This window comes from Hippopotamus amphibius, chromosome X, assembly GCF_030028045.1.
Source record: "Hippopotamus amphibius kiboko isolate mHipAmp2 chromosome X, mHipAmp2.hap2, whole genome shotgun sequence".
Classification (NCBI taxonomy): domain Eukaryota; kingdom Metazoa; phylum Chordata; class Mammalia; order Artiodactyla; family Hippopotamidae; genus Hippopotamus; species Hippopotamus amphibius.
In genome coordinates this window covers 102,891,680-102,917,975 of record NC_080203.1, presented here as the reverse complement: position 1 = coordinate 102,917,975, position 26,296 = coordinate 102,891,680, and the positions used below count along the sequence as shown (strand labels likewise).

The 26,296-nt window shown below is 38.5% G+C and overlaps 1 protein-coding gene across 2 annotated transcripts in view; it reads left to right on the top strand.

Moving 5' to 3' along the window:
• The first annotated feature begins 7,412 nt into the window (after positions 1 to 7,412).
• Positions 7,413 to 26,296, top strand: part of SYTL5 (synaptotagmin like 5) — a 100,986-nt gene continuing 82,102 nt past the window's right edge. For both annotated transcript variants that reach the window (XM_057719027.1, XM_057719026.1), the window contains exon 1: positions 7,413 to 7,531. In XM_057719027.1, coding sequence (XP_057575010.1) covers positions 7,413 to 7,531 — 119 coding nt within the window. The remainder of the gene's footprint in view (positions 7,532 to 26,296) is intronic.

Genomic DNA, 26,296 nt, shown 5'->3' with positions numbered 1-26,296 from the left:
CTTTCTGTTTTCAACTAACAATTTAGCTTAGTTATTTCCGTGTCAGTACGTATCTTTAAATACCTCACCTCAATATGGTACCATGTTATTACTGTAACTTTAGGCTATTTCAGAATTTTCACTCGATGATTATGCTGTAATGAATTATCTCTACATTATCCTCATATACACACACAGGTATTAATTTTTCTCTAAGATAGACTCTTAAAAGCAGTCAAAAACATTCGAAACATAATTTTAAAAACTTTATTGAGGTATGATTGACAGAAAAAAGCTGTACGTATTTTATGTATACAACTTAATGCATTTTGAGGTAAGTATACACCCATGAAACCATCACCACAATAATGTAAACATATCCATCACCTCCAAAAGTTTTCCCGCATCCAATTTATGTATGTGTGTGTGTGTGTGTATTTATGATAACACTTAGAAAATTTTTAAGTAAACAACGCAGTATGGTTAGCTATGGCCACTGGGCTGTCCTGTAGATCCACAGGAGTTAATCATCTATCATAAGTGAAATTTTGTACCCTTTGACCAATTTTGAAAAATTCAATTCATCCTCTAAAACGTTGACAGAAACCATAAAGGCTCTGAGATTTTGCCCAGCTTTCAAGCTAAGAAGTAGGCCTGTCACAGCTTTGTGTGTGGTGATTGAAGACACACATTCCTGGGTCCGATACAACATATCTTATTCCTCACTGCACAGCAAGTCTCCTGAGCTTCCCTTTGCTTGTTTCCCCTTGCCTGCAAGTGCCCAGATGAAAATTGTGCCTGCAGTGGATTTGTGTAACAGCTGAGGAACCTGAACATGTATTTGATTTTTTTTTTTTTTTTTTTTTTTTTACGGTGGACTGCAAGCAAATCTGCCATCTGCCCTTGAGGGAGAGTTTTGCTTTATTAAACAAATTGTAAGCAAATCTTCCCTTTGCTCCAGAGAGAGACATATTATGTCCTTCACTGGTCACTCCGCAAACATTTCTGGAAGGATTGTCCAGAACAAAAGGCCAGTTAGTGCCTCTGCTCACAAGACATGTAAATATGGAAGAGCCCGTGGAGAATTCTCTCAGCTACGGGTTGAACCTATTTCCACTTCCACCAATGGGGTGTGAGTATGCCCATTTCCACACATCCTCACCAAGCACTGGATGATAATTGATTTTTGTTTTTTATATTTTCATAATCTAATGGGAAAACTAAAAAGTGTTCTCCTTGTAATTTGCATTTGAATGGCTCGTGAGCTAAATAAGCATTTTTTCATGTTTATGTGAATTGTTTGTGAATTGCTGATACTGTGGGTTACATGTTTTTATTTTTGCCCTTTATTGGTTCATTTTCTTGTAATTTGTAGATATTTTTTAGATATTAATCCTTTTTCTGCTTTATATGGAACAAATCTTATTCTGCCGGCTTGTCTCTTGTTTCTTTTCATTTTATTTATACTGGCTTCCTTTGCACAGATATTTTTTAAGCTCTTCATTGGAATTTAATTGCTTTACACTGTTGTGCCAGTTTTTGCTGTACAACAAAGTGAATCAGCTGTATTTATATATATATCCCCATATCCCCTCCCGCCGGCGACTCCCTCCCACCCTCCCTATCCCAACTCTCTAAGTCATCACCCATCATCAAGTTGATCTCCCTGTGTTATGCAGCAGCTTCCCACGAGCTATCTGTTTTACATTTGGTAGTGTAAATATGTCAATGCTACTCTCTCACTTCGTCCTAGCTTTCCCTTCGCTCTCCTCCCCCCCCCCCCCCCCACAAACGGTGTCCTCAAGTCCGTCCTCTACATCTGCATCTTTATTCTATCCATATATATGGTCTGTTCTGTGAAGCTTTTTTGGCACTACAGAATTGTATAGGTCTTGGTAGTTAAAAAGCATGCAGGGGAACTACTAGATATTATAAGTGTGTCTTCTATTTTTTCTTTCAAATCTTTCTCTCCTGAATTTATTTAGGTTTTTCTCCTAACCAGTTTTATTTAAAGATAGACATAGTCTTATCTTTAAAAATATCAAAATACATGATGCCAAAATTAAGAACCAATAATGTTAAATATCTTCTTCCAAACTGAGGGTTCTGTGAAAATTCTCAATGAATAGCAGGGCATTAAAGATTCTGAGAAGTTGTGGGGTACTGTTGTTCCATGGAGGCCCTGAGACACAGTCGCTGTCATGGTTGGAAGCAGGCTTCTTGAAACCAGACTGCTCTGAGTTACTGGCTGTGTGACTTTGGGCGTGTTAATTAATTTCTCTACGCCTCAGTTTTCTAGTCTACAAAATGGGGGTATTAGAATTTGTTTTGTGAGAGGGTCATTAGAATTAGTTGGATTATCTAAGTACTGGGTGTTATTACTGTGGGACATTTTGAGGATGCTGTTCTTAGAGCACCACTATAAACCTGATGGTATTGTTAGTTGGCCTTCCTATTATTGTTTGGGGAATCAATACCATTTTGAAAAAACATTCAACTACTGCACTCCCAGTGAATGTGCCTTACAGACTTGTCCACGTGAGAAGAAACTGCTCTATTGAAAAGAAATGCCTGCAATTCTGTAGCATCTGCCCTTGAGTCTTTCAACTTGGGGTTCATAGTAAAGGAACTATTCATTTCTTTCCTCACTGCATCTTTATCTCCCTGGCAGTTCTCACCTCTTGACAGTCATGTGTGGTCTTTCTTGACAGTCATGTGTGGTCTTCCCTGCTCATCTATTTGAAAGGCACTCCCATGTGAATTTTGTATATGCTATTTAGCTGGTTATTCTAAGCATCCTAAACACCCCTCTAAGTGTGCTGAAAATCCATCTCTCTGTTGTGTTGTCACACAGTAACAGGCAAACAGGAAATTAATTTTATCTGTATTAATTTCATCCTAAGGGCACTTCCAGAAACATTGTTTTTTTTTTCAATTGGTATGTAAGCATGCTTTATATTTGTAAAGAAGGATTGTATGATACACATTGTTCAATAACCTGAGTTTTTAACTTGACATGTAGTATGCATATTTCCACCTTAATATATATATTACATTATATGTGCCCATTTCCTATTATCTGACATTGTTTTCAGTTTTCAGCTATCAAGCAGTGTTATGGCAAATCTCACAAGTGTCTTACTAGTTCTTTAGAGTACATTTTATACTTGGGATTGGTGGGTCAAGTTCATGCACATTTTTAAACATAATACATGTTGCCAGATCACCTCTAGCAGTAAAAGTCTTGGAGTTAATGTCCTTCACATTGCATTAGAAACAGTTGCCTGCAAAAGAGCTAAGTTATCATTGTCTCTATATCATAACTATTATAGTCCCTCTGGCCTTACATTTTTAAAAATGAGCATGTTATTGTGTGTTTTTTTTTCATGACTAACTGAATTTATGACTAAATAACAGTGCAGGGAATTTTTGTCTATCTCATAATCTTCTTAAATGATGGAAGATGCATAGCTAAAAACATTCTTCACAAAGATAATTCTGGGGATAAGACTGGATTATAACTTCCTTAGCAGTTATCACTGTGTATTTTATGGTTATTTTGTGAAGATGATAAAATGTATAGAGGATCATTTGTGACATGTCATCCTTCCTACAGATCTTGAGATATAAATTACCCGTCTGAGATTAGGAAAAGTTATTCAATCATTGAAAAAATAATTTGTAGTTACTTTAATTTCTAATGCATTTTTCTGTAGAAGATGATACCCAGTATCTCAGTCTGTTTGGGCTGCCACAACAAAAATACCATAGATTGGCTGGCTTAAACAACAAACATTTATTACTCACATTTCCGGAGGCTGGGGAAGTTCGAGATGAAGGTGCTGGCAATATTTGGTGTTTTGTGAGGACCCACTTCCTGGCTTTTAGATGCTGATTTCTTCCTGTGTCTTTACACAGCAGAAGGGAGGAGGGAGCTCTCGTCACTGATGAGACCTCCACTCTCATGACCTAATCACCTCCCAAAGGCTCTACTTCCAAATGCTGTCACATAGGGGATTAGGTTTCGACACAATTAATTTTGAGGGGGACACATACTGTCTGTAGCACACAGTGTAGTTGTCATCATAAATACAATTTTGAAGACTTTCATTTATCATTATAATTTTCCCATGTGTTTCCTTTCAATTTTTTTAATGAAAATGTTCATACTACAGAGATATTGAGAGAAGTACAGTGAACACTCATGGACTTGCCAACTGGGTTCTGCAATTGTTAACATTTTGCCATATTTGCTTTATCTCTATAGCTAATACTTTCTTTTGAAATTATTTGAAAATAAGTTACAAATATCACAATTATCCATATTTCATTATGCATCTTCTAAGAGTAAAAACATTTTAAAGAATATTCATATTAATAACCACAATATTATTTTCATACTTAAATGAGTTAGTAATTTCATACTTAAAAGGATTAGTAATTTCATAATATCTAATATCCCGTCCATATTCAAATTTCCTTTTTGCCCTAAGAATATTTTTTATAACTTTTTACTAAAGGATCTAATCTATATAATCAAGGTTTATGTATTGTGTTTAGTTATTTGGTTATATGGCTCTTTGGCCTCTTAATCTACAACAGTTCCTCCATCTTCTTCTTTTTTTTATATCATTGACTTGGAAATGTGTTGGCCAATTCCAGAATATGAAGTACTCCCACCTCACATTTGTAAAACATACTATTTTTAAAGCTGCATTTCAAGTACCGCATAATGAGATACATTCAGATATACCCTCTCCTTTGACAAAATTACCAACCCCCTATTAATTTTAAGTGTGTGTTGCTCAAAACAGATGCTTTTTAAGAAACTTACGTCTTCGTGTGATGCTGTCAGAATTTTTGATTATCGCATCTTGTGTGGCGCCGAGCAGAGTTAATGATGTGTCCTGAGCTATCTATGCTGAAAGGCAGCAGAATGACATCCAAACCATCTTGTCATCTTTTTAAGTAGTTTAGCTCAGTTCGTCAAGGCTCTTGGCCAGAGAGGGGAAAATCCGTATCTGAAATGTTGAAGGAGAGAGATCTGTTTAAGCGAAGGTTTTGAAGAATAAAATGAAAGTGAACTCGTCTCTCCTGACTAGTGTTTACTGGGCACATTTAACTAAAAGAATGAGAATCACCTCTAGATAAAATGCATTCTTGATTATTTTTACTCATTTTTTTCACTTGATTAAAGTGTGTACATAGTGGGTAAGGGATGCAACAGGAGGGGCTATGAACTAGCTGAAAACAGGCATCCAAAAATGGTACACATATTCATTAACTGAGTTACCAAGTGCTTTTTTCTATTTCTGCATGAAACCAGATGAGGCACATAAGGGATAGAGAAAAACAGCTGTGTTCTCTGAGAGAGACCACAATTGACAGTGATATAAAAACCAAACCTTTCCACTGTCTATTTCTGTTTTGTAAATGTTTGGTTACCAAAGGGGAAGGGAGGGAGGGATGACTTAGGAGGATGGGATTAACAGATCCACACTACTATGTATAAAATAGATTATCAACAACCACCTACTGTATAGCACAGGGAACTATACTAAATATTTTGAAATAACCTATGTGGGGAAAGAATCTGAAAAAAATATATATACACACATGTATGTATATATACTATATATAGTATATACATACTAAATCACTGTGCTGTACACCTGAAACTAACAAGACATTGTAAATCAACTATACGTCAATTTAAAAAAAAAAGAAAAAACAAAACAAAACCCCCAAACCTTTCTGAAGAGCCCCTTTTACTCTTAGCCTTGTTGTTTCCTCTTCATGTCAGTCTTGGGGTCCTCTGAGCCCTGCAGCCTCTAGGACTTGGGAGATGGAAGAAAGCCCTGGAGTATATTTAGAGAGTCTACACTCTCTGAGACCTAGCCAGTTTCCTCCAAGGCAGATTGCTCTTGGTCTGTAGGAAGCAGCTCAGTTCTGAGTCATTTCAGCAAAATTCTGGTTTCATTATACAATGTAGAGAACGAATGCATGGGGACTTTGGAAAGTTAAAGAGGCCCTGGACTAGAGCCTATCCTTTCAGATCTGAGAATTTGAGTCAACCTGACCTTATGGTAACTGGGAGGCCCCAAAGCAGCCTTTGAGTATCTAGTTACACTTAGAAACCTGGCTAGAACCAACCAAATTAAGTGTGACGTTCACATGAACTGTAGTTCAGAGACCTGGAGGGAAGCTGAGGAGCAGTGTCGAGGGATGATGCCAAATCACAAAACCCAGTCGGTCATGCTAAGAGCCGTCATTCTTAAGGGGATGCACAGAGAGAATCCAGGTACCAAGCCAATGAAAGAATGTACTCAAGAGTTAATATGACAGAGAGGGCCTGGTGAGCTTATGTTGACAAAGGGATAGTTTTAAAACATCTGTTTTGCCGTATGTAATACAGACCTGGAATAATTCACAAATAACCATGTACATCATAAGATATAAACCTATATTAAGAATAAAATATCACCTAGTAGTTGCAGTTCCTGTGTTCGCCTCTTTGATTGCACCTCCCTGAATTTCCCATGAATTTCCTTATATTTATACTACAAATATATGTAGTCCTAAATTAGATGTAATGTCTTTGAAAATTATTTCCTTCCTGCATATTTAGGTTGATACGTGTAGCAATGGTTCATATTTGTTTTGCCGGCAGTGTTTTTTTATGTGATGGTCCTAGTCTGGGGGTGGGAGGGCAGGATGGAGCCACTTAAGGGACCTGTCCTGTTGTGGACAGTCCAGACTGTGCACTTAGAGCCCCAAAGTGGTGACCCAGTTCACCTGTGGGTCAACTGCAGGTGTGGTAACAGGATCTGGCTGGTAGAGGAAGCTTGTTATAATGGAAGAAGCAGAACTGACATAGAGAACCAGGAATCAACTAAATATAAGTACTCTTTGATGGTAATAAATGCAATAAGTATTTCAAAAATGCATGTTTACTGATTGAAAAGTGTTTTTTGAGTTAGGTACATCACTTTCAAAAATTAGATACTCTTACAAGAACTCTGGGGAAAATAGCCTAATTAATTTTCCTCTCCTTTGTTTTCTCCACTTTTGCAGTGTTTTCTGGATTCTCTCCCAGCAGATCTGTTTCCTGCTCTGTAGCTTTCTGGATTAACGTTCAGCATCATTAGGGAAACTCAGCTGCGACCAGACTCTATACCACAGTGAAGGCTTTGGAGATCTTTTCAGTTAAAACAATAATGACTTTCTCGAAATATAATCCCAGTAGAGCTTGTTTTCTGTGTTGCCTGTAAGAATCCCTACCTACCATCAGCAGTTCTTCAGAGAGCTTATGAAAGCCTCTGTACATGAAGCAACTGAGTGACTCTGGATTGTTCAGGGGACCTTAAAAATTGTGGATATCATCTCATCTAGAAGACTCAACCACTGCTACCTAGAGCTACTGCTGAAATACCATGTCTAAGAACTCGGAGTTCATCAACCTGTCATTTTTATTAGATCACGAGAAGGAGATGATCCTGGGAGTCTTAAAGAGAGATGAATATTTGAAAAAAGTAGAGGACAAGAGGATAAGGTAATACTCTTTTATCTTGTCTGCCTTCCTTGACTGCTTTCTATTTGTTTGATACAATTTAGACCAGAAATGGGAAACTGCAACCACACTGGAGACAAGTGTTGGTCAGTGACTTCTTGGATTCCCAGCAGTAGTGCAAAGATTAGAAAATATCTTTGGAACTTTATCATTTAGCCATAAAGAAGGATGGAATTGAGCTGTAAATGTGGTCTTGATGAGAATGCCTATTTGCCAATGACATCATAATTCATAATTAAGTGGAAGGACTGCCCAGGTTTGAGTACCAGCTCTGAGATATACTAGTCGTGTGACCTTGGACCAGTGACTCAACTTCTCTATGCTTTGGTTTCCTCATCAATAAACCAGGGATAATAATAGCACATATAGGGTTGTTGCAAGATTAAGGAGGATAATGTGTAGTGCCTGGTGCTTAAGTGCACAATAAATGTTAACTATTATTTATTTAGAATGCCTTCCTTAGGTCAGTCTTAGTGGGAATTTGCCTCGACCAGAGCTGGGAGAGGAAGGGGATCTGGAAAGTGCAACGTTCCCATTGTATCCCAGAAATCATCTGGATTTCTTGAAATAAGTTTCTGTGTGAGGAAAGTTGAATAATGTGGGCAAAGTTGTTTCACATCACTTGTAGGCAGGGTTGATTTTTAGCTGAATCCCTAGGTGTGACCTCATCTGTGTTTCAGCCAGCATCCATTCCGATTGGTTACATCATCTGTTCGGAATGATCACAGTGTCATTCTGATTGGTTGCCACATTCATTGTGATTGGTTGCTGCCTGTCCTGCTTGTTAAATATATTTGGTTATTATGTTTCACCCCAAGTAGAGGAGCAGAAATAAACAGAGTTCCCTCCTGAGTCACTGCCTCCTGTGCATCATGTAGCTTTTGGGTATCACTTGTCTCCCAAAACTGCAATCAGAAGCTTATGTTTATTTTACTGGAGGAGAAAACGCATCATAAGATTATCTTCACATGTTGCAAAAATATTCAATGTGCCTAAAGGAACTAGGATCCTTAAAATTGGAAAGACATTGAAATATTCATGATTGATGCTTATTTAAGTGAAGAGCTCAGAATTTTCATGTCCATCATTCCAGGGTGTTCAACCACTCTTAAACAAAGGCTTTGCTGAAAATTATTGCACTTTTTCTATGCCTAGAATTCAGGTGACAGTGACATGCAGTTAATGATTTTAAGGACGTCAAAAATAATACTTTTGTCATTGGTAGTCCACTCATGAAAATTGAATAAATTTTATAATGCACTGCAAAAAATTTATATTGTTTATGGAGGGCAAGGTACTAAGCAGTTATTGATAACATTTTCAGGGGAATTAAAAATCACCCTGTTCAGGAAAAAACAATTTACTGTAATAACCAGATCCCAGGAAAGACTGAAGTACAATGAACAGGACTTTGTTCAGAATATTTGTTCCTGTCATTCTCAATAATGTTTAGTAATAATCTGTAATAATCCCTCTTCCTTTTTCTATCTTTATCTTCCCTTGCCTTCTTTCCTTATTCTTCATAATGAAATTTGGCCAAATTTTGTCATATACAACAGAGCTATCAAGAGTAAACTTGTTGATTTCCTGGCTCTTTAAACATTTGGAGGATCACAGAAGAAAGGCTTTTACAGATCTAAGAGATGTTTTTATAGAAAATACATTTTTTGGGGAAGCGGCAATGTCTTATTTCCTTCTTTAATAACAACACTGACCAATATTTAGTTCGTGCAGTTTTTTCTGCACTGTGTTCGATGCATTGTCTCATTTTGTTCTGAGCTAACAGGACAGGAGCCCAGGCCAAATGACTCAGGCTCTGCCACTCTTCACAGCTTCCTGTATTGAGAAGCCAAGCCAAAGTGAGTGGCATGGTGTTTAGAGTGCGTTGCTGTTGAATCACCCATCTTTGTTTGTTGATTCAAATCTTAGTTACACTATGAAGTCTTTGTGTCAGTTTAGACTAGTTGCCTCCATAGATCTAGGTTCCTCATTTGACAAAACAGAACTAATAACATTAGCTACCTCATGAGGTTGTTATAAGGATTAAATAAGCTAATATTACCAAGAGCTTAGAACAAGGCTGGCCTACAGTAAGCACTCAGTAATGGCTGGCTAAAATCATTAGGTTTTATTGTTGGTTTGTGTTGCCCTTGATTCACGAGTTGCTGTGAACACCGTGAGTGCTCCACTCTGATCCTTTGAGCACCTTTGTTGGCTCTGTGCTCTCATCCCTCAGTTTCCACATGCTTTACTTCTAAAGACTGCCACCTACTACCTTCTTTAGAGGACTACCTTTGGGTGGCTGGAGTTGCCCATAGAAGTAGAGCCACAAATGCCAGATAAACTTGAGTTTCCATCCCTACTGGGCCACTGCAAGCCAATGGCTGATGGGTACAGAAGCCCCTTGCCTCAAGGCAAGACACTCTGCAGTGCAACTTCTGCTTCAGAGCTCCCCATGGGATCATGCAGAGGGTGGCCTTCAGCTAAAAGTCACACCCTTCCTTAGCCCCCCCTTTCTCTTCCCTCTCCTGCCTCCTCTACCCCCGTCTCCCTACTCCCTTACAGTTTCCTCTGGAGAGTACTCAATAAATCACTTGCATAGATATCTACATCTCCGAGTTAGTTTCTCAAAAACCCAACCAGGAGATTTGTCAGGTCCATCAGTGAACTTAGTCCATTTTCCTTGATATCCTCCAAAATCATCAACACAAAGAATTTATGGTGTAGCAGATTTCATTGCAACAGTAAACATTCGCGCTAGCTATTACAACCATTGTTTTCACTAGGCTACAGAGGTGTAGGTTGATATTTTGTGGGAGTCTGAAGGAACAAGTAAGTTGTTATGAGTAAGATAGAAATTGAAGGAATAGTTTTACAGAAGAGCTCACATTTGAGTTTAGCCTTGAAATGGGAAAAAGATTCTGACATTGGCAAATATAGATCAACTGTGTTTCAGCTGTTGACCATGAACCACAAATTTGCCTTCAGATTCTGCCAATAGCTTTCAGAAGGAAATGGAAGCCAAAGATAATTTTTAAGAATTATGATGATTACAAAGAAGAAACTGATCTGGAAGGGTAGTAAATTGGAGCTTGGGAAGCAGTGGATTTCTTGTTTGTTTGTATATTTATTTGCTTGAGTAGGTTGTCCTTAGAAATAAAATGGGACAATGAAAGAGTGTGAAAATGGTATTGAATCAACATTTTAGGCCTGTTGCCCAACTGTGCTCCACAGTCCACATAGCCACTGAAGTGTGGCATTCATTATGATGGTGAAGCCGAATCCAGCCTCTGTATTCCGACACCAAATTAAATCTCAGAAACAGTTTTGGGTGAAGTAGAAAAGAATAGCTTTATTTCAGAGGGGCCCACAGTGGGCTAGTGCCCTCCAAACCGTGTGTCCCAACACAGGGGGTGGTTGGGGATGGGGTTGCTGTTAAGGGTCAGGGTGTATGCAGGGCCCACATTCCTTCAATCCTGAGATCATCTGGGGTCAGGTGATGGTGGGTGAACTGTGACCTTCTCTTTGGAATGAAGAATGCTTCATCAAGTAGTTAACATCTTCCATTTTGGGGGTTTTAGTTCTGCAGAAGAGCTCAAAGATATTGTTATGTGTATCCCTTGAGGGGGCACCAGGACCCTGCCCTAAGGCTGCACTATTGTTTCTTTTTTTTTTTTACCATTGGTTCTTGCAATATTCTTTTTTATCTTTAAAAACTTTTATTGAGATACACTTGACATAAAATAAACTGCATATATTTAAAGCATACAATTTGATATTTTTTCTCTTATTAGTAATGTATGTATGGCAATCCCAATCTCCCAATTCATCCCACCCAACCCCCTCCCCCCCTTTCCCCACTTGGTGTCCACATGTTTGTTCTCCACATCTGTGTCTCTATTTCTGCCTTGCAAACTGGTTGATTTGTACCATTTTTCTATATTCCACATATATGTGTTAATATACGATATTTATTTTTCTGACTCACTTCACTCTGTATGACAGTGTCTAGGTCCATCCATGATTCTACAAGTGTCCCAATTTCATTCATTTCTACAGCTGAGTAGTATTCCATCGTATATATGTACCACATCTTCTTTATCCATTCATCTGTTGATGGACATTTAGCTTGCTTCCATGTCCTGGCTGTTGTAAATAGTGCTGCAAAGAACATTGGAGTGCATGTGTCTTTTTGCATTATGCTGTTCTCTGGGTATATGCCCAGTTGCACTATTGTTTCTTGACTGTTCCTCCCGTGTCTCCATATCCCCTCCCTTCCCTGATTAGCAACTGTTTGAACCTGCCCTTTGGAACTCAGGGAAAGGGGCACAGAAAGGCTTTCATGCCCAGAAGCCCCACAGGGTCCTACTTGGTTTCAGTGGGACTGACCTCTGGGTGCTTTTAAAGGTGCTCTGCACCCAAAGGCACATGACAAGTCTGATAATTACCTCTAGGCATGAATTGTTGGCTAGGAAGAGACATCTGACAACTACCAGAGCATTCTAGATTGATCCAAGAGCCTCAAATATACTTATTCTTCTTCTTCAGACCAAGAAGGAAGAAGTGGTAGGAGATATCTAGACACAGATTTTAACTATTAGAGAGTCAGTTTTTAAAATATTCTCTGTGGAAAACAAATCACTTAGATGTATTGATGACTTTAATGCAATGAAAAAAGAGGGAAGAACTGATGCAAAGAAAATTGAGCTATCAACAGTAATTGCAAATGAAAAAAATACTGACCATTTGGAAGCACAAAATAAAAATCTTTGGTCATTTTGTTCCTTAGATTTTTCTAACTTTGGAAGAACTCAGCCTAACATACATGAATGCATGTCTCATAGTATCTACTCCAAAAAAAAATCTCATTAAAAAATTCTTACTCTACTTGATCTTCCACACCTAAAAACAAATACTGTTAAATGTCTACTTTGTGGTATTGGCCTATATACAAGAAATCCTTGACTTACAAGTGACCATTTCAGCAGTACATTTCTGGGCTATGTTTTCATTAAGAGGCTGTCATTTCCATTTAGCCACAATGCAGGAAAACATATCCGGCCTTGCGTTCTCTTTGGCAACTATTCTTGGACTAGTCTCAGTGGTAAACTCTATTGGTTGTCTTACTATGTAGATTTCTATTTTCTTCATCCCTACCCAAATCTCAGTTTTGCTCAGCTCCAGCAGTGGATTTTTTTTTTTTTTTAGAATAATCATCCCTTGACTGGGATTCCTCTGGCAGCTATTATTGATCTGGTGGTGGACATGAGACCAAAGATGACTCACTCAGACATATACCCCGAATTTATGGAAAGTTCTCTTTCTTACTGGATGGGTTCAGTGAACCATGTCATCCTGGTTGCTGTTGAGTATAAAAGCCAGCACAATGATGAATCAGAGCCAAAAGACTGGCAGAGAATTGTTGTCAACATCCTGATGTACTAGACCATTCCACACTTCTGGACTTATTCTTTAAGCAACATAATATATTTCAGTGTTACTTATGGCAGTTTGGATCAGATTTTCTGTTACGTGCAGCCAAAAGCATCCTACAATCCCCAGGACTCAGAAGTAATCAACATTTGTTGAGCATGTTCTATGAACCAAGTGTTATCTATGTATTTATTGTTAGAGCAATGGAGGTGAGCAGACACATAATCTTAATGCTTGTTGGGTCCATAAACAGAAAGAAGTTTGAAGTTAGAGATCAGGCGTTATACGTGGTGTCAACCAAGGGTCAGCAAACTTGTTGTAAAGGGCCAGATAGTAAATGTTTTAGGCTCTATAAGGCACCTGCTCTCTGTTGTGACTATTTCACTCTGCCATTGAAGGATGAAAGAAGCAATAGACAATATGTAAACAAATGGCTGAGGCTGTGTTCCAATAAAACTTTATTTATAAAAACAGGCAGTGGGATGGATTTGGCCCAAGGGCTGTAGTTTGCTGACCTTTGGTGTTGAAAACAACATCTTGGTAAGTTCTAGCCTTGGGAATAGCTGCATCTACCTGAAAGCTTGATAAGCCATCTCAGGGAGAAGCAGGACACTTATAGCCTAAGAGAGAAGATGGAGTTGGACTAGAAACCATCAGCTATGAGAGGTAGAGCATGGGCTTCTGTCTGGGAGGTTAGATAATTTCATAGGGTTCTTCTGTCTCTGGGAGATTTTGATCCCTCACCCAATTTGTAGTGGCTCATATGCTGAACAGCTTCAGTGTGTTTCATTACCTCTGCAGAAGAACAACAAAATGAACCTGGAGGTATAGAAAATACCAAGAAATAGTGTAAGGTTCTGCACAATTGCAAGGGACAGATTGCAACTCCATCTTCCTAATGAGGTCAGAAGTATTAATTGCCCCATTTATAGGTGCGGGAACTGAAGTGCAAAGTTAAATAACTCGTCCAAGATCACACAGCTAGTAAGTAGCAGAACTGTGAGTGGTATTCCCCACAGCCTGGCTCCAGAGCTCACACTACACTCTTAGGTCACTTTTTAAAAACTAATTAATTAATTAACTTATTTATTTATTGGCTGCATTGGGTCTTCGTTGCTGCACGCAGGCTTTCTCTAGTTGCTGCGAGCGGGGGCTACTCTTTGTTGCGGTGGCTTCTCTTGTTGTAGAGCACAGGCTCTAGGCACATGGGCTTTGGTAGTTGCAGCACATGGGCTCAGAAATTATGGCACATGGGCTTAGTTGCTCTGTGGTGTGTGGAATCTTCCTGGACCAGGGATCAAACCCGTGTCCCCTGCATTGGCAGGCGGATTCTTAACCATGCGCCACCAGGGAAGTCCCTCTTAGGTCACTTTTAAGTTCTGAGTGATGTATCTGACCTTTCAGGGGGGCCAGAATAAAAGAGATGGCAAATTTTGCAGTGCCTGCCTCACACTGGAGAATGGGTTATTCAGTTCACAAATGGATCCTCATTTAATCCCCATGTCATCGCTGAGGTGTCTGTACTATTATAATGTACTATAGTGGTGGTAACTGAACCTTAGATTAAATAATATGCGCAACTGGTAGAGATCAGAGCCAAGACTTTCTCATTCCGTAGTGCTTCCTTTCCCTCTATGCTGGAATGCACATGCAGAACTGCACATGTTCCGATCCTGGTGAAAGCCCACCCACAGCTTTACTAATAGCTGTCAGAGAAATGAAACAAAACAGAAAACATTTATGTAGCCTGGTATTTACTGACAGCTCTGACCTATAAGCTGTATAACATTATCCAAAGTTACTACGACTTTTATTGAAGCATTGATCTTACACAGTAAAAACGGTTAAGAGTTCCTTATGCTGTTCTACCCTTTGTGCTGACTGAAAAGCAAACTGCAAGCGTGTAATGATTTGTTCCACACAGCCAGCTCAGCTGAGATGGGCCACCAAGCAAACCAGATGTTAGTATCATCAAGAGACCAGAGAGAGACTTCCCTGGCAGTCGAGTGGTTAAGACTCCGTGCTTCTACTGCAAGGCGCACGGATTCAATCCCTTGTCGGAGAACTGAGATCCCACAAGCCGTGTGCCGTGGCCAAAAAAAAGAGACCACAGAGCCCAGCCTGGAAACTGCCATCCACCTTATGGCTTTGTCTTTATGTGGTTGATTCCATCATTTTACAGCAGGATGGGGGAAGAAAGAAAAGGAGGGAGAAACAAAAAGGGAAAGTGCTTTTAAATTGGCTGTTTGGAATCCTGCAGATAAGCTAAATATTTGGTTCTAATGGATTTGAAGCGATTTCTAGAATCATCCATTCAGCTGGGAAGTGAGGGCGACCAATAAGTGCCAAACAGCAATGTCTTCTTAATATTCTACAAATGTTTAATCTGTTGGGCTGTTTGTTTTTTTCAAATCCTATCACTACCACCAAGCACAAAATTGGTTTGACCTTCTCAAGAACATAAAGGCTCACTGTCCCTGTAAGACACCAGAGGAACTATTGGAGTGGACTTCTAGTTTGGTAAACATCTTGTTTTAATCCTAATAGAATTGCCACAAAGCTTCTTAATGGATTAACAGAAACTCCCAGCATGAGCATTCTTGTTTTCTAATGGAACCCAAACTCTTAATGGGTCACAGAGACCTGGAAAAAAAATATGCCTCTGTCTTAAATTTAAAACCTTAGGGGATTTTCCCACCAAAGACCTTACTAATTTCAATATATACACACTTATAGGGAAACTAACTTAGATTTTGACTCTACAGCATTTTCCTTCAAGTAATTCTTATTGTAAGTCTCATCATAGACAGAGTCGCAAATACCTGATATTTGGTGACATTTCAAACTCTGGATTGTCTAAATTATTAAACTTATACTAGCCAGACCATTTTTGTTTGTTTGTTTGAAATAATGTGGTCACCATAGTCAGGAGTAAAATTGTTACCTATGTAGAGTGTGTGTGTGTGTGTGTATAAATATGTGTATGTGTGTATATACAGTTGACCCTTGAACAATGTGGGGTTTAGGGGCACTGACCCTCCGTGCAGTTGAAAATTGGAGTATAACTTACAGTTGGCCCTCCGTATCCACGATTCTGTATCCAAGGATTCGACCAACTGCAGATCATGTAATACTGCAGTATTTATTGTTGAAAAAAAAATCCGCATATAAGTGGACCCGTGCAGTTCAAACTCATGTTGTTCAAGAGTCAGCTATATGTATCTCTTTGATTCTTCTCCTAACTCCCCTTTCATTATCCTTTTCTTTCCTTGTGTTCTGTCTCTAGCCAGAATTGGTGTAGAGGACATCACTCCTAAACAGCAGGGATTCATTTGCACTCATGTCCAGGAAACTACCATTCCCTTTTACTATAAATTGAAGAAACAGAGAATATAAAGCCCAAGTAATTTACAACATGGCTGAATGTCTGTAGGGTAGGATGTCAGAGCTATGAGAGTAAATGAAGACTCAACTTTCAACTCCCAAAGTTAGGTCAGTTCATAAGGGACAATCTAATTAAGCAAATACCAGCTGTATTCCTGGGGAAGTGGGAATTTTATTTCTAAGGCAATATAAGTGAAATCGTCACTAACAAAAATGTTACCTCTAACATTTTAGATTTCAGGAATATGACTATTTTATATCAACAGCTTATATGTAGATTCCTATAGTAATAGGAGTTAGGGTTTCATTGATTTAACTGTAATAAGATTAGGCTGACATGCACTTAATAATTTTTCTAATCATTATTTTATTGCAGAGTAAACATAACTGGTAAACATTTCATGCAAATGTCTAAAATTGATAAAACTTTTACATGGCAAAGGATTTTTTAAGTTTTTAAACTCAATGCACTAAGATCTATAAAGGGCATCAATATCTACAGTATTTTTTGTACCATAAATTTTTAAGTCACAATTAAGTATTTTATATCTCCTGATACATTTTTCATTATGGAAGTAGTTATGTTTCTTATAAAAAGTTAGAAAATACATATAATATGAACTTTATAAACTCACATGGTCTCCTTCCTAGAGATAGTTTCCACTTCTGTTGAATTTCCTTTCTGTTACTTTTCTGTGTGTACATGTAATTTTCACATAATTGGAACCACGTTATACATGTAATTTTATATCCTCTATCTTTGCTTAATGTTATTTAACTAACGTTTTTGATGTCATTCAAAATTCTTTTGAAACACCATTTTTATCGGCTGAATGAGATTTCATAACGTGGATATGCAATATTTTAACTTAATTTCCATGTACATCCTTATTCTTAAATCTTCTTAGTTTTTTATTATATGGTGACTCATATTTTGATTTATATTTCCTTTAAATTGAAAAATTGTTTTCCATAAATGTGTCAGTTTCCTCTTCACTAGACTATTACATCACTGCCAACATCAGAATTATCATTATAAATCTTTAGTAATATGGTAAAGGGATGTCTATGTTAATTTGCACTTATGTTAGTAGTGTTTTTACATGATTGTTAACCATTTGTATTCCCTCTTATGTGGATTTTTAATTTGCATTGTCTATTATTATTGGATGTTAGTATTGTTTTAACATTTCTTTGTATGAATTATTTTTGTCATATATTTGGGAAATAATTTCCAAGATTCAGGAAAAATTCATTGAGTACTTATTATATGCAAGGCGTATATATTTTATTGGATTGTGCCAAATCTGCACTTTCGCAATAACTTAAATCAGTATATTCTTTGCGTAAAGTACAGATAACTTACATTTTTTGCCAGACTCTCTACAATTTGTATTGTAAAGCCAGGATGTGCATTCTTCTCTACTTCTATAATAGTATCCATTAATATTAATTGTTATGGAAATTAGGGTAAGTACAGCTTCTGAGCGTCAGAAAATCAAAATAACAGTGGCTTAAGTAAGAGAGAAGGTTTTTTTCTTTTTTTACCTAGATGAAGTCATAAGGAAAGCAGCCCAGGGGTGGTAATGGTGGCTCCATGCTCATCAGAGGCCCAGGGTCCTTCTAATTGATTACTCTGCCCTCTTCAACATGGGCTAACACCTGTTAAAGTAAAAAATGATTCTGACACTTATTAAAATTGTAAGGAAGACTCTATTCAGGACTATTGGCATAGATTTCAAGACTATCACCAAAAATAAAAGAAAAAACAAAGACTGTGGGAGTAAGAGAGAGAGAGATCAGGTTCAACTCCAAATAGAGCAAAAGCAGCTGGGGACATATAGCCTATGAGCAGAGTGAGGGGGTCAATTAATGGAAAATTACTAAGAGGAGATATTGATGGTAGGGGGATTCTTACTAAACTGACTTAACAGAATTCTTGCTGAAGGCAGGCCAGGGTGGTGTCAGATATCAAAGGAGGGGGGTGGGGGGGGGCCCGGGATTCTTGCTAAACTGATTTCGCAGGACTCTTACTGAATCTGGCTCTGCAGGTTGAAGACAGGGCCCAAGGACGAGGTCTAGTAGAAAGGAGACCTCAGAGGAGCCTGTCTAAAATTTGATCAAGGAGAGAGTCACACCTCATGGTCCAAGATGGCTGCTCCAGCTCCCATCATACTGCCCTCATTGCAGTCAGCAGGGAGAAGGGCAAAGGGCAGGAAAAAAGACAGTTTCCTTTTCCTTAAGGACATTTCTGAGAAGTTTTACAGATGACTGTGCTTACATCCTGTTGACCAGAGTGTAGTCACAGGGCCATACTTAGCTGCAGGGAGTTTACAGATTTAACTGGCAAATGTAGTGTTTACTCTGGGTGGCCATGTGACCAACTCACATTTGGAAGTTTCATGGGTATAAGAGGATAAAAGGAATTTTGGGAGACAATCAGCAGTTTGAGAAAATGGGTGCGATTAAGATCATGTATCTTATGGATCAGATTCACTTATTGCTCAGCACAAATCTCATCTTCCTTTTTATGGACTCTGAAAGAAATTGTCAGTGGTGATTTTCAATGAAGCATTTAAGAAAAAAACCATGGTAAGGAAAACAACATTTATATTCATTCTCAGTGAATTTCAAAGAAATGGTAATTTGACATTTCTTGTACCATATACTGATACTGATAACTAGGAAAACTGCTGAAAGTGTTTCTTGTAATAGTCTTAGTCAATGAAAATATAAGCCCCTGTAAGAATTACCTAAAGAGGTAAATGGGAAAAATTAAGTATTGATAACTGCCTTTGCTGTGTGTATAACTCCTTCCTTGCTGCATTTAAAGTTATTTAGTTGATACAAATTCAATTTAGAGACAGGTTAGAAATAAAGTTTAGCTCTCTCTTTATAAATACAATTAAAACTAGTATGTACCTGTATTCAGCAGAAGTAGTTTTAAAAATTTTTTCAGGGGCAACGTGTTCTCTTTAAATTATCATTTTTGTGTATGAATGCCCAATTTCCTCCCATCAAGTCAATTCTATCCTTTTCATTGTCATAGCAGTAATCTTTGAAAGGCTAGTATTTTATCCCCTTTTTTTTTTAAAGAAATGCAGGTTTCCTACTTGTTGCTGTACTGATTCTATCTCCACTCCCTTTCTTTCTGAGTAATTTACCATGTGGATAACAGGACTTTCTACTGGTTTTTAAAAAAAATTTGTTGAAGTATAGTTGATTTACTATGTTGTGTTTCATTTCCACTGTACAGCAAAGTGACTCAGATATACATACATATTGTTTTTCATATTCTTTTCCATTATGGTTTATCACCAGATATTAAATATGGTTCCCTGTGCTATACAGTAGGACCTTCATGTTTATCCATCTATATATAATAGTTTGTACCTGCTAATCCCAAACTCCCAATCCTTCCCTCTCCCACCCTCCTCCCCTTGGCAACCACAAGTCTGCTCTACATTTGTGAGTATGTTTTTGTTTCATAGATATGTTCATCTGTATCATATTTTAGATTCCACATATAAGTGATAGCGAATGATATTTGTCTTATTCTTTCTGACTTACTTTGCTCAGTATGATAATCTGTGGGTTCGTCTATGTTGCTGCAAATGGCATTATTTTATTCTTTTTAATGGCTGAGTAATATTCCACTGCATATATGTACCACATCTTTATCCATTCATCTGTCAATGGACATTTCAGTTGTTTCCACGTCTTGACTATTGTAAGTAGTGCTGCTATGAACATTGGAGTGCGTGTATCTTTTTCAATTATAGTTTCTCTGGATATATGCCCAGGAGTGGGATTGCTGGATCGTATGGCAACTCTATTAGTTTCTTGAGGAACCTCCATACTGTTTTCCATAGTGGCTGCACCAACTTGTATTCCCACCAAGAGTGTAAGGGGGTTCCCTTTCTCCACACCCTCTCCAGCATTTATTATTTGTAGACTTTTTAATGGCAGTTTTTCTGACTGGTGTGAGGTGGTACCTCATTGTGGTTTTGATTTGCATTTCTCTAATAATTAGCGATGCTGAGCAGCTTTCTACTGTTGTTGATACTCAAGAAAGGTATCCTTTGGATTTCAGATTAGTAGAATACATCCTTGTTCCTTGTCAGGCCAGGAAATTGAGATGATATTTATTGCAAGGTGTTCCCAGGTGGAAGACTTGGTTTGATAATTACATATGAGATCAATTTCTCTTTTTTTAATTTTTTAAAACTTTTAAATTTTTGGCTGCATTGGGTCTTTGTTGTTGTGCACGGGCTTTCTCTAGCTGCATCAGTGGGGGCTGCTCTGCGTTGCAGTGCATGGGCTTCTCATTGTGGTGGCTTCTCTTGTTGTGGAACATGGGCACTAGGCACAGGGGCTTCAGTAGTTGCGGCACGTGGGCCTTAGAGCGTGCGGGCTTCTGTAGTTGTGGCTTGAGGGCTTAGTTGCTCCGCGACATGTGAGATCTTCCTGGAGCAGGGATCAAACTCGTGTCCCCTGCATTGGCAGGCAGATTCTTAACCACTGCGCCACCAGGGAAGTCCCCATATGATAGCAATTTCTCCTATGATTTTATGACTATAGATAATAAACAACTGCTTGTCTGTTCACATGGCTTTGTGAGATCTCCTGGTATGTTCCTACGAGCCAAGTGTTTTACCACCAGGAAGTACTTGGTGTCGTCTGCAGACATGAAGGTTCCACAATGCCCTCTTTCCTTGAGACAGTTTCTTTTCTTTTCTTTTTTTTTAAGCAGGATCTTAATTGCCCAACCAAGGATTGAACCTGGGCCCATGGCAGTGAAAGCGCAGAGTCCTAACCGTTGGACCGCCACGGAAGTCCGAAGACAATTTCTAAATACATTAAACTGACACAAATCGCAAGATTTCTTTATCTAGACAAGCATTCTTTCACTTCTGTTCCTAATTTATGTTCTCTGAAGTAGCTTTCTATCTGAGCAAAACTTTCCCAGAATTCTTGGATGGTCTTGATTGTTTTTAATAGCCTTTGACTTGAAAAGTAATCAAAAGCTTTATGAAGTTTATAGTGGTGTTTGTTGAGGAACAGTTCTGTTGCAAAATGTTTGTCATGAGAGACTTTGTGATATGAGGCGACTTGGGCAGATGCCATTTGGTGGGAGAAGCAGGGCAGACAGAAGAAACCTTTCATGTTTACTGAGGCTTAATTTTTTTGAGTGTGTTCAGTCTGGCTTTGCACAACTAGGAAAGCAATAGCAGTCATTAATATAAGTATAGTGTTCTTTCTGAGCAACAATGTTTTAATAAATTGAGAGGCAATGAGGGGAGTCTGCTGTGGGGAAAAGGACAGATTTGGGAATATAAAACTCGGGATCTGAATACTGACTGTATCATTTAATAGCTCTGTGAAGTTTCCTCTCTGAGATTACAATTTCTTCTCTATAAAATCAGACTCATAATGTCTTTCTCATGGGTTACTGTCAACATTTAAGAGCATGACACTTAGAACAGAGTGGCTGTCATTGCTGTGACGAAGTGCTGTGATGGTCAGGTTTTAATAATAGGTTCTACATACAGTAGCTACAATCAAAATGAAAAAGGCATATTTTTATATTCAGAGTACAGAAAGGAGGTCTGGTTGCATCTGGATTTTCCTTAGGCAAATATGAAAATAGCCCCAGTGTTGACAGCATTGCCTCTGGATGTGAACAAAAGCCAGCAGTGCTCAGAGGCATGCAGCCATTGGCATCAGGCTGCTGTGACATTATTCTGCCCGCATATATTATTTCAAGTGCTTTATGTCTCATTGTTTCTGGTTTGAAATATTTTTTGTTAGTCACCATGGTTTTGCTCTCTTAGAGGAATATGAAATTCTAGCTTTAGCCAAGGATTTAGCTTGCAGGCCCTGCAGCAGAGGCTGAAGCAGAACCTGAGAGCAACGTGTCTGCAAGTGGACAACAATAAAAAGAGCTAATATTTACTGAGTTCTTATAGTATTTGTTGGGAAATGAGTTTGGCTGTGGGTGACAGAGACACATTTTAATTCTGGCTTAAACAAGATGGAAGGACATTGCTTTCTAATGGAGAAGTCTGGGTTGCTTGGCAGTTTTGTGATGTTGTTATGGTGGCTCCATTATAAGCATGGGTCTGGGTGCCTTGTCTTTTGTAGTCCTGCCATCTTGAGTATTTGGCTCTTTGTCCGAGATAGCTCACCCTTATGTTCTCATCCCAGCCTCTGGGAAGGAAGAAGGGTTCAAGGGACAGGGATACCCCTTTTTCTTTAGGGACGTGACCTAGAGGTTGCCTGTATCATTTCTTATCATATCACTTTGGCCAACATGTAGTCTCATGACAAAACTAACTGCAAGACAGGCTAGGAAATATAGTCTACTCTGAGTGACCATGAGCCTAGCTAGACATTCCACTAATAGAGAAAGGGAGAACACGTATTTGGAGACGCATACTAGAGTGGTCTATTCCACAACTACTGTGTGCCAAGCTGTTCTTCACACTTTACTTATTCTCACGACACCATCATCTTACTTAATGGTCACAACAACCCTATGAAGTTGTAACTACTATGATTTTTTTTTTTTTACAGAGGGAATATTTTGAGACACAGAGAGGCTAAGTAATTCTCTTAAAGTCTCAAAGGAAATAAGGGGCAAGGTCAGGATTTGAACCCATGGAGTCTGACTTCACAGCCCTATGCTCTGGACCACTATATAGTCCTCGCTTGTTCATTACTCCTCTGGAGCCTTGATGTGCTCTGCTAGATGAGATTGATGATGATTTAAAGGCATCAAGGAATCACAGAAGCTTTGTGAAGCTTCGATGGCTTCCTCTTCCAGGCAGCTAATTGTTTCCCTTCTAAAATTCCTAGCTTATTTGGTACAAAATAGTGTTCAGTACAGTTGGGTCTAGACAGGGTAACAAAAGAAAAATAACGCCACACACGTGACAGGAATTTTAATGAAAGCAATTCCTGATTTGAAAGATACACACTATTATATATAAAATGTTTCTATGCAATGATAAAGCAGGGAGTCTTTGTAATGCATTGAACATTTGTGAGGATGGCATAGGAAAAAATGAATTTAATATATCACTGGAATATAGAAATGAAAATATGCTGTCATTCAACTACAATTGAGATTGTTCATCTTTTCAACCTGTAGGATTTCAGCTACATATAGGTCATCAGTTCACATGTTAATACACATGTATCTGTGTAGCAACAAGGAAACCTAAAGAATAAACTGATATTTTAAAATACAAGGGCATCCTGAGTTTATCTCAAATGAAGAATTGGTGTTAGCTGGAATTAAATGTCTTCAGTAGCTTTTTTCCACTTTCTTTTTCTTTGTATTCTTTTTTTTTTAAATTGAAGTGTACTTGATTTATAATGTTTCAGGTGTACAGTGTACACCAGCTCACCGTTGGCTGGTGGCTGCAATTGCTGATGACTGTGGCATCCTTTGTTTACTGATATGTCAGGCAGTATTCCATTTATTAACAACAAAGTGATTCAGTTATACGTTTACGTATATGTGTATTCTTTTTCAGGTTCTTTTCCACTATAGGTTATTACAAGATATGAATATAGTTTCTTGTGCTATGCAGTAGGCCCTTGTTGTTTATTTTATATATAATAGTGTGTATCTGTTAATCCCAAACTCCTAATTTATCCCTCCCCCTCTTTTCCCCTTTGGTAGCCATAAGTTTGTTTTCTATGACAGTCAGTCTATTTCTGTTTCGTAAATAAGTTCATTTCTATCATTTTTTAAGATTCCCCATATAAGTGATATCACATGGTATTTGTCTCCGTCTGGCGTACTTCACTTAGTATGATAATCTCTAGGTCCATCCATGTTGCTGCAAATGGCATCATTTCATTCTTTTTTATGGCTGAGTAATATCTTTTTCGTGATATTCTTTTTCTTTGTATTCTTCACAACTTTCTAACAGTTGATTTGGGGCCATTTTTGTCTCTACTACATGTTTTCATCCATATCCAATATTCTTTGTTTCTTTTCAGATAAGAACAAAGAGAGGAAATGGTTAGACTTTTAATATTTTCAAGAATCAAAATAGTTTTGCTTTCTGAACAAAAGTTTAGAAATAAGGTTAAGGAAAATGGAAAAAGTTCTGGAAATCCTTACCAGGTAATTAAGAACATTCTGTAGTTTTCTCAGGCTCATATTACTTTTTTGAAGTGTGCTTGATCTCAGTTTTAGCCAATTTTTATTTGACTTTATTCTTAGCAGATATAACATTGTACATTTTTTTCTTCTCATTCTCTTTTTTTAATAGTAATGGCTTCATATTATAAAGGCCCCTATAATTCATGAAACACACTACCATACTTAATTGCCCCTGGCTCTCACAACCACCCTGGGAGGAAGATAGGAAAGGAATTACCATCTTCATTTTGAAGTTGAAGGACTGAGAGCCAGAGAAATTAACTGGAATGCCCAGTGATATCTAGTATGGCTGAGTTTTCCTTCCTTCCTTCCTCACTCCCCCCTCCCTTTCTCTCTCCCTTCTTCCCTCCTTCTTTCTCTTTCTCTCTCACTCACCAGCTTTTATTCTTTCAATTAAAGGATAACCCTGGCACTGCTTAGGTGCTATAAAATGCAAAACTGAGCAAAGCAGATACAGTCTTGCCCTCGTGGCGATTACAGAGGAGTTAGTGAGACAAATATTAAACCAGTAAAAACAGCCAAATAAACGTACAATTAAGAAATATGGTAAGTGCTGTGAAGAAAAAGAACACAGGGCTTCCTAGGTGGCGCAGTAGTTGAGAATCCACCTGCCAATGCAGGGGACACAGGTTCTATCCCTGCTCCGGATAGATCCCACATGCCGCAGAGCAACTAAGCCTGTGCACCACAACTATTGAGCCTGAGCTTTAGAGCCCGTGAGCCACAACTATTGAGCCCATGTGCCGCAACTACTGAAGCCCACGTGCCTAGAGCCTGTGCTTGGCAACAAGAGAAGCCACGGCAATGAGGAGCCCGCACACCACAATGAAGAGTAGCCCCCACTCACCGCAACTAAAAAGAAAGCCTGCGCACAGCAAAAAAGACCCAACACAGCCAATAAAATAAATAAATAAATAAATAAATTTATTAAAAAAAAAAGAAAAAGAACACAGTTCTCTGAATGAGAATAAGGTGGGAATCCGTGGTAGATTTGGTGATCAGAGAAAGCCACTCTGGGGGAGCAGTAGTAAAGCTGAAATAAAAGAATGTATGGAAGCCAGCCAAATGAAGAACTAGGCTATATGTTTATCAGTCAGAGTAGGCTGAGTGATGCTATAAGAACAGCCCCAATTTCTTAGTGACTTAAAACAATGAAGGTTTATTTCTCTCTCATGCTACATGTCTGTAACAGGATGGCTAGGGACTCTTATTTCATGGCATCCTCAGACCAGGACTCAGACTTACAGGGCAGACGCTATTTAGGACACTGCCATGCTCCATGCAAAGAGGAGGGTTTGTGGTAAATCATGCATTTGCTCTTAAAGCTTTTACTGGAGTCACATGTTCTATTTCATGGACTGGTGTGAGTCAGGTGACCACATCTAATGTCAAGAAGGCAGGGATCTACAGTCCCAACTTTGTTCCACTTTCCAGCCTACATTGCAGCTAATGGTGATGCTGTGACACTGTCTGGTCAAGAGAACCTAAGGAGGACTTCTGAATCAATTTTTGTTTTTTTGTTAAGATACAGGTATAACTGACACCCCCTCCCTATTCTTCCTGCCTTAAACTTGGATCCTCTGCTGAAGCTGCCTGGCCATTTTGCATAAGAATGGTGAGCCATACCTTAAAGATAGGGGACCATCAGGATGCAGTGAATCCATAGTGACCTGATTTTGCACTTGAACTAATACAAGCAACTGCCTAATTCTGGATTTCTTGTATGTGGGGCGGGGGTGGGGGGGGTGGGG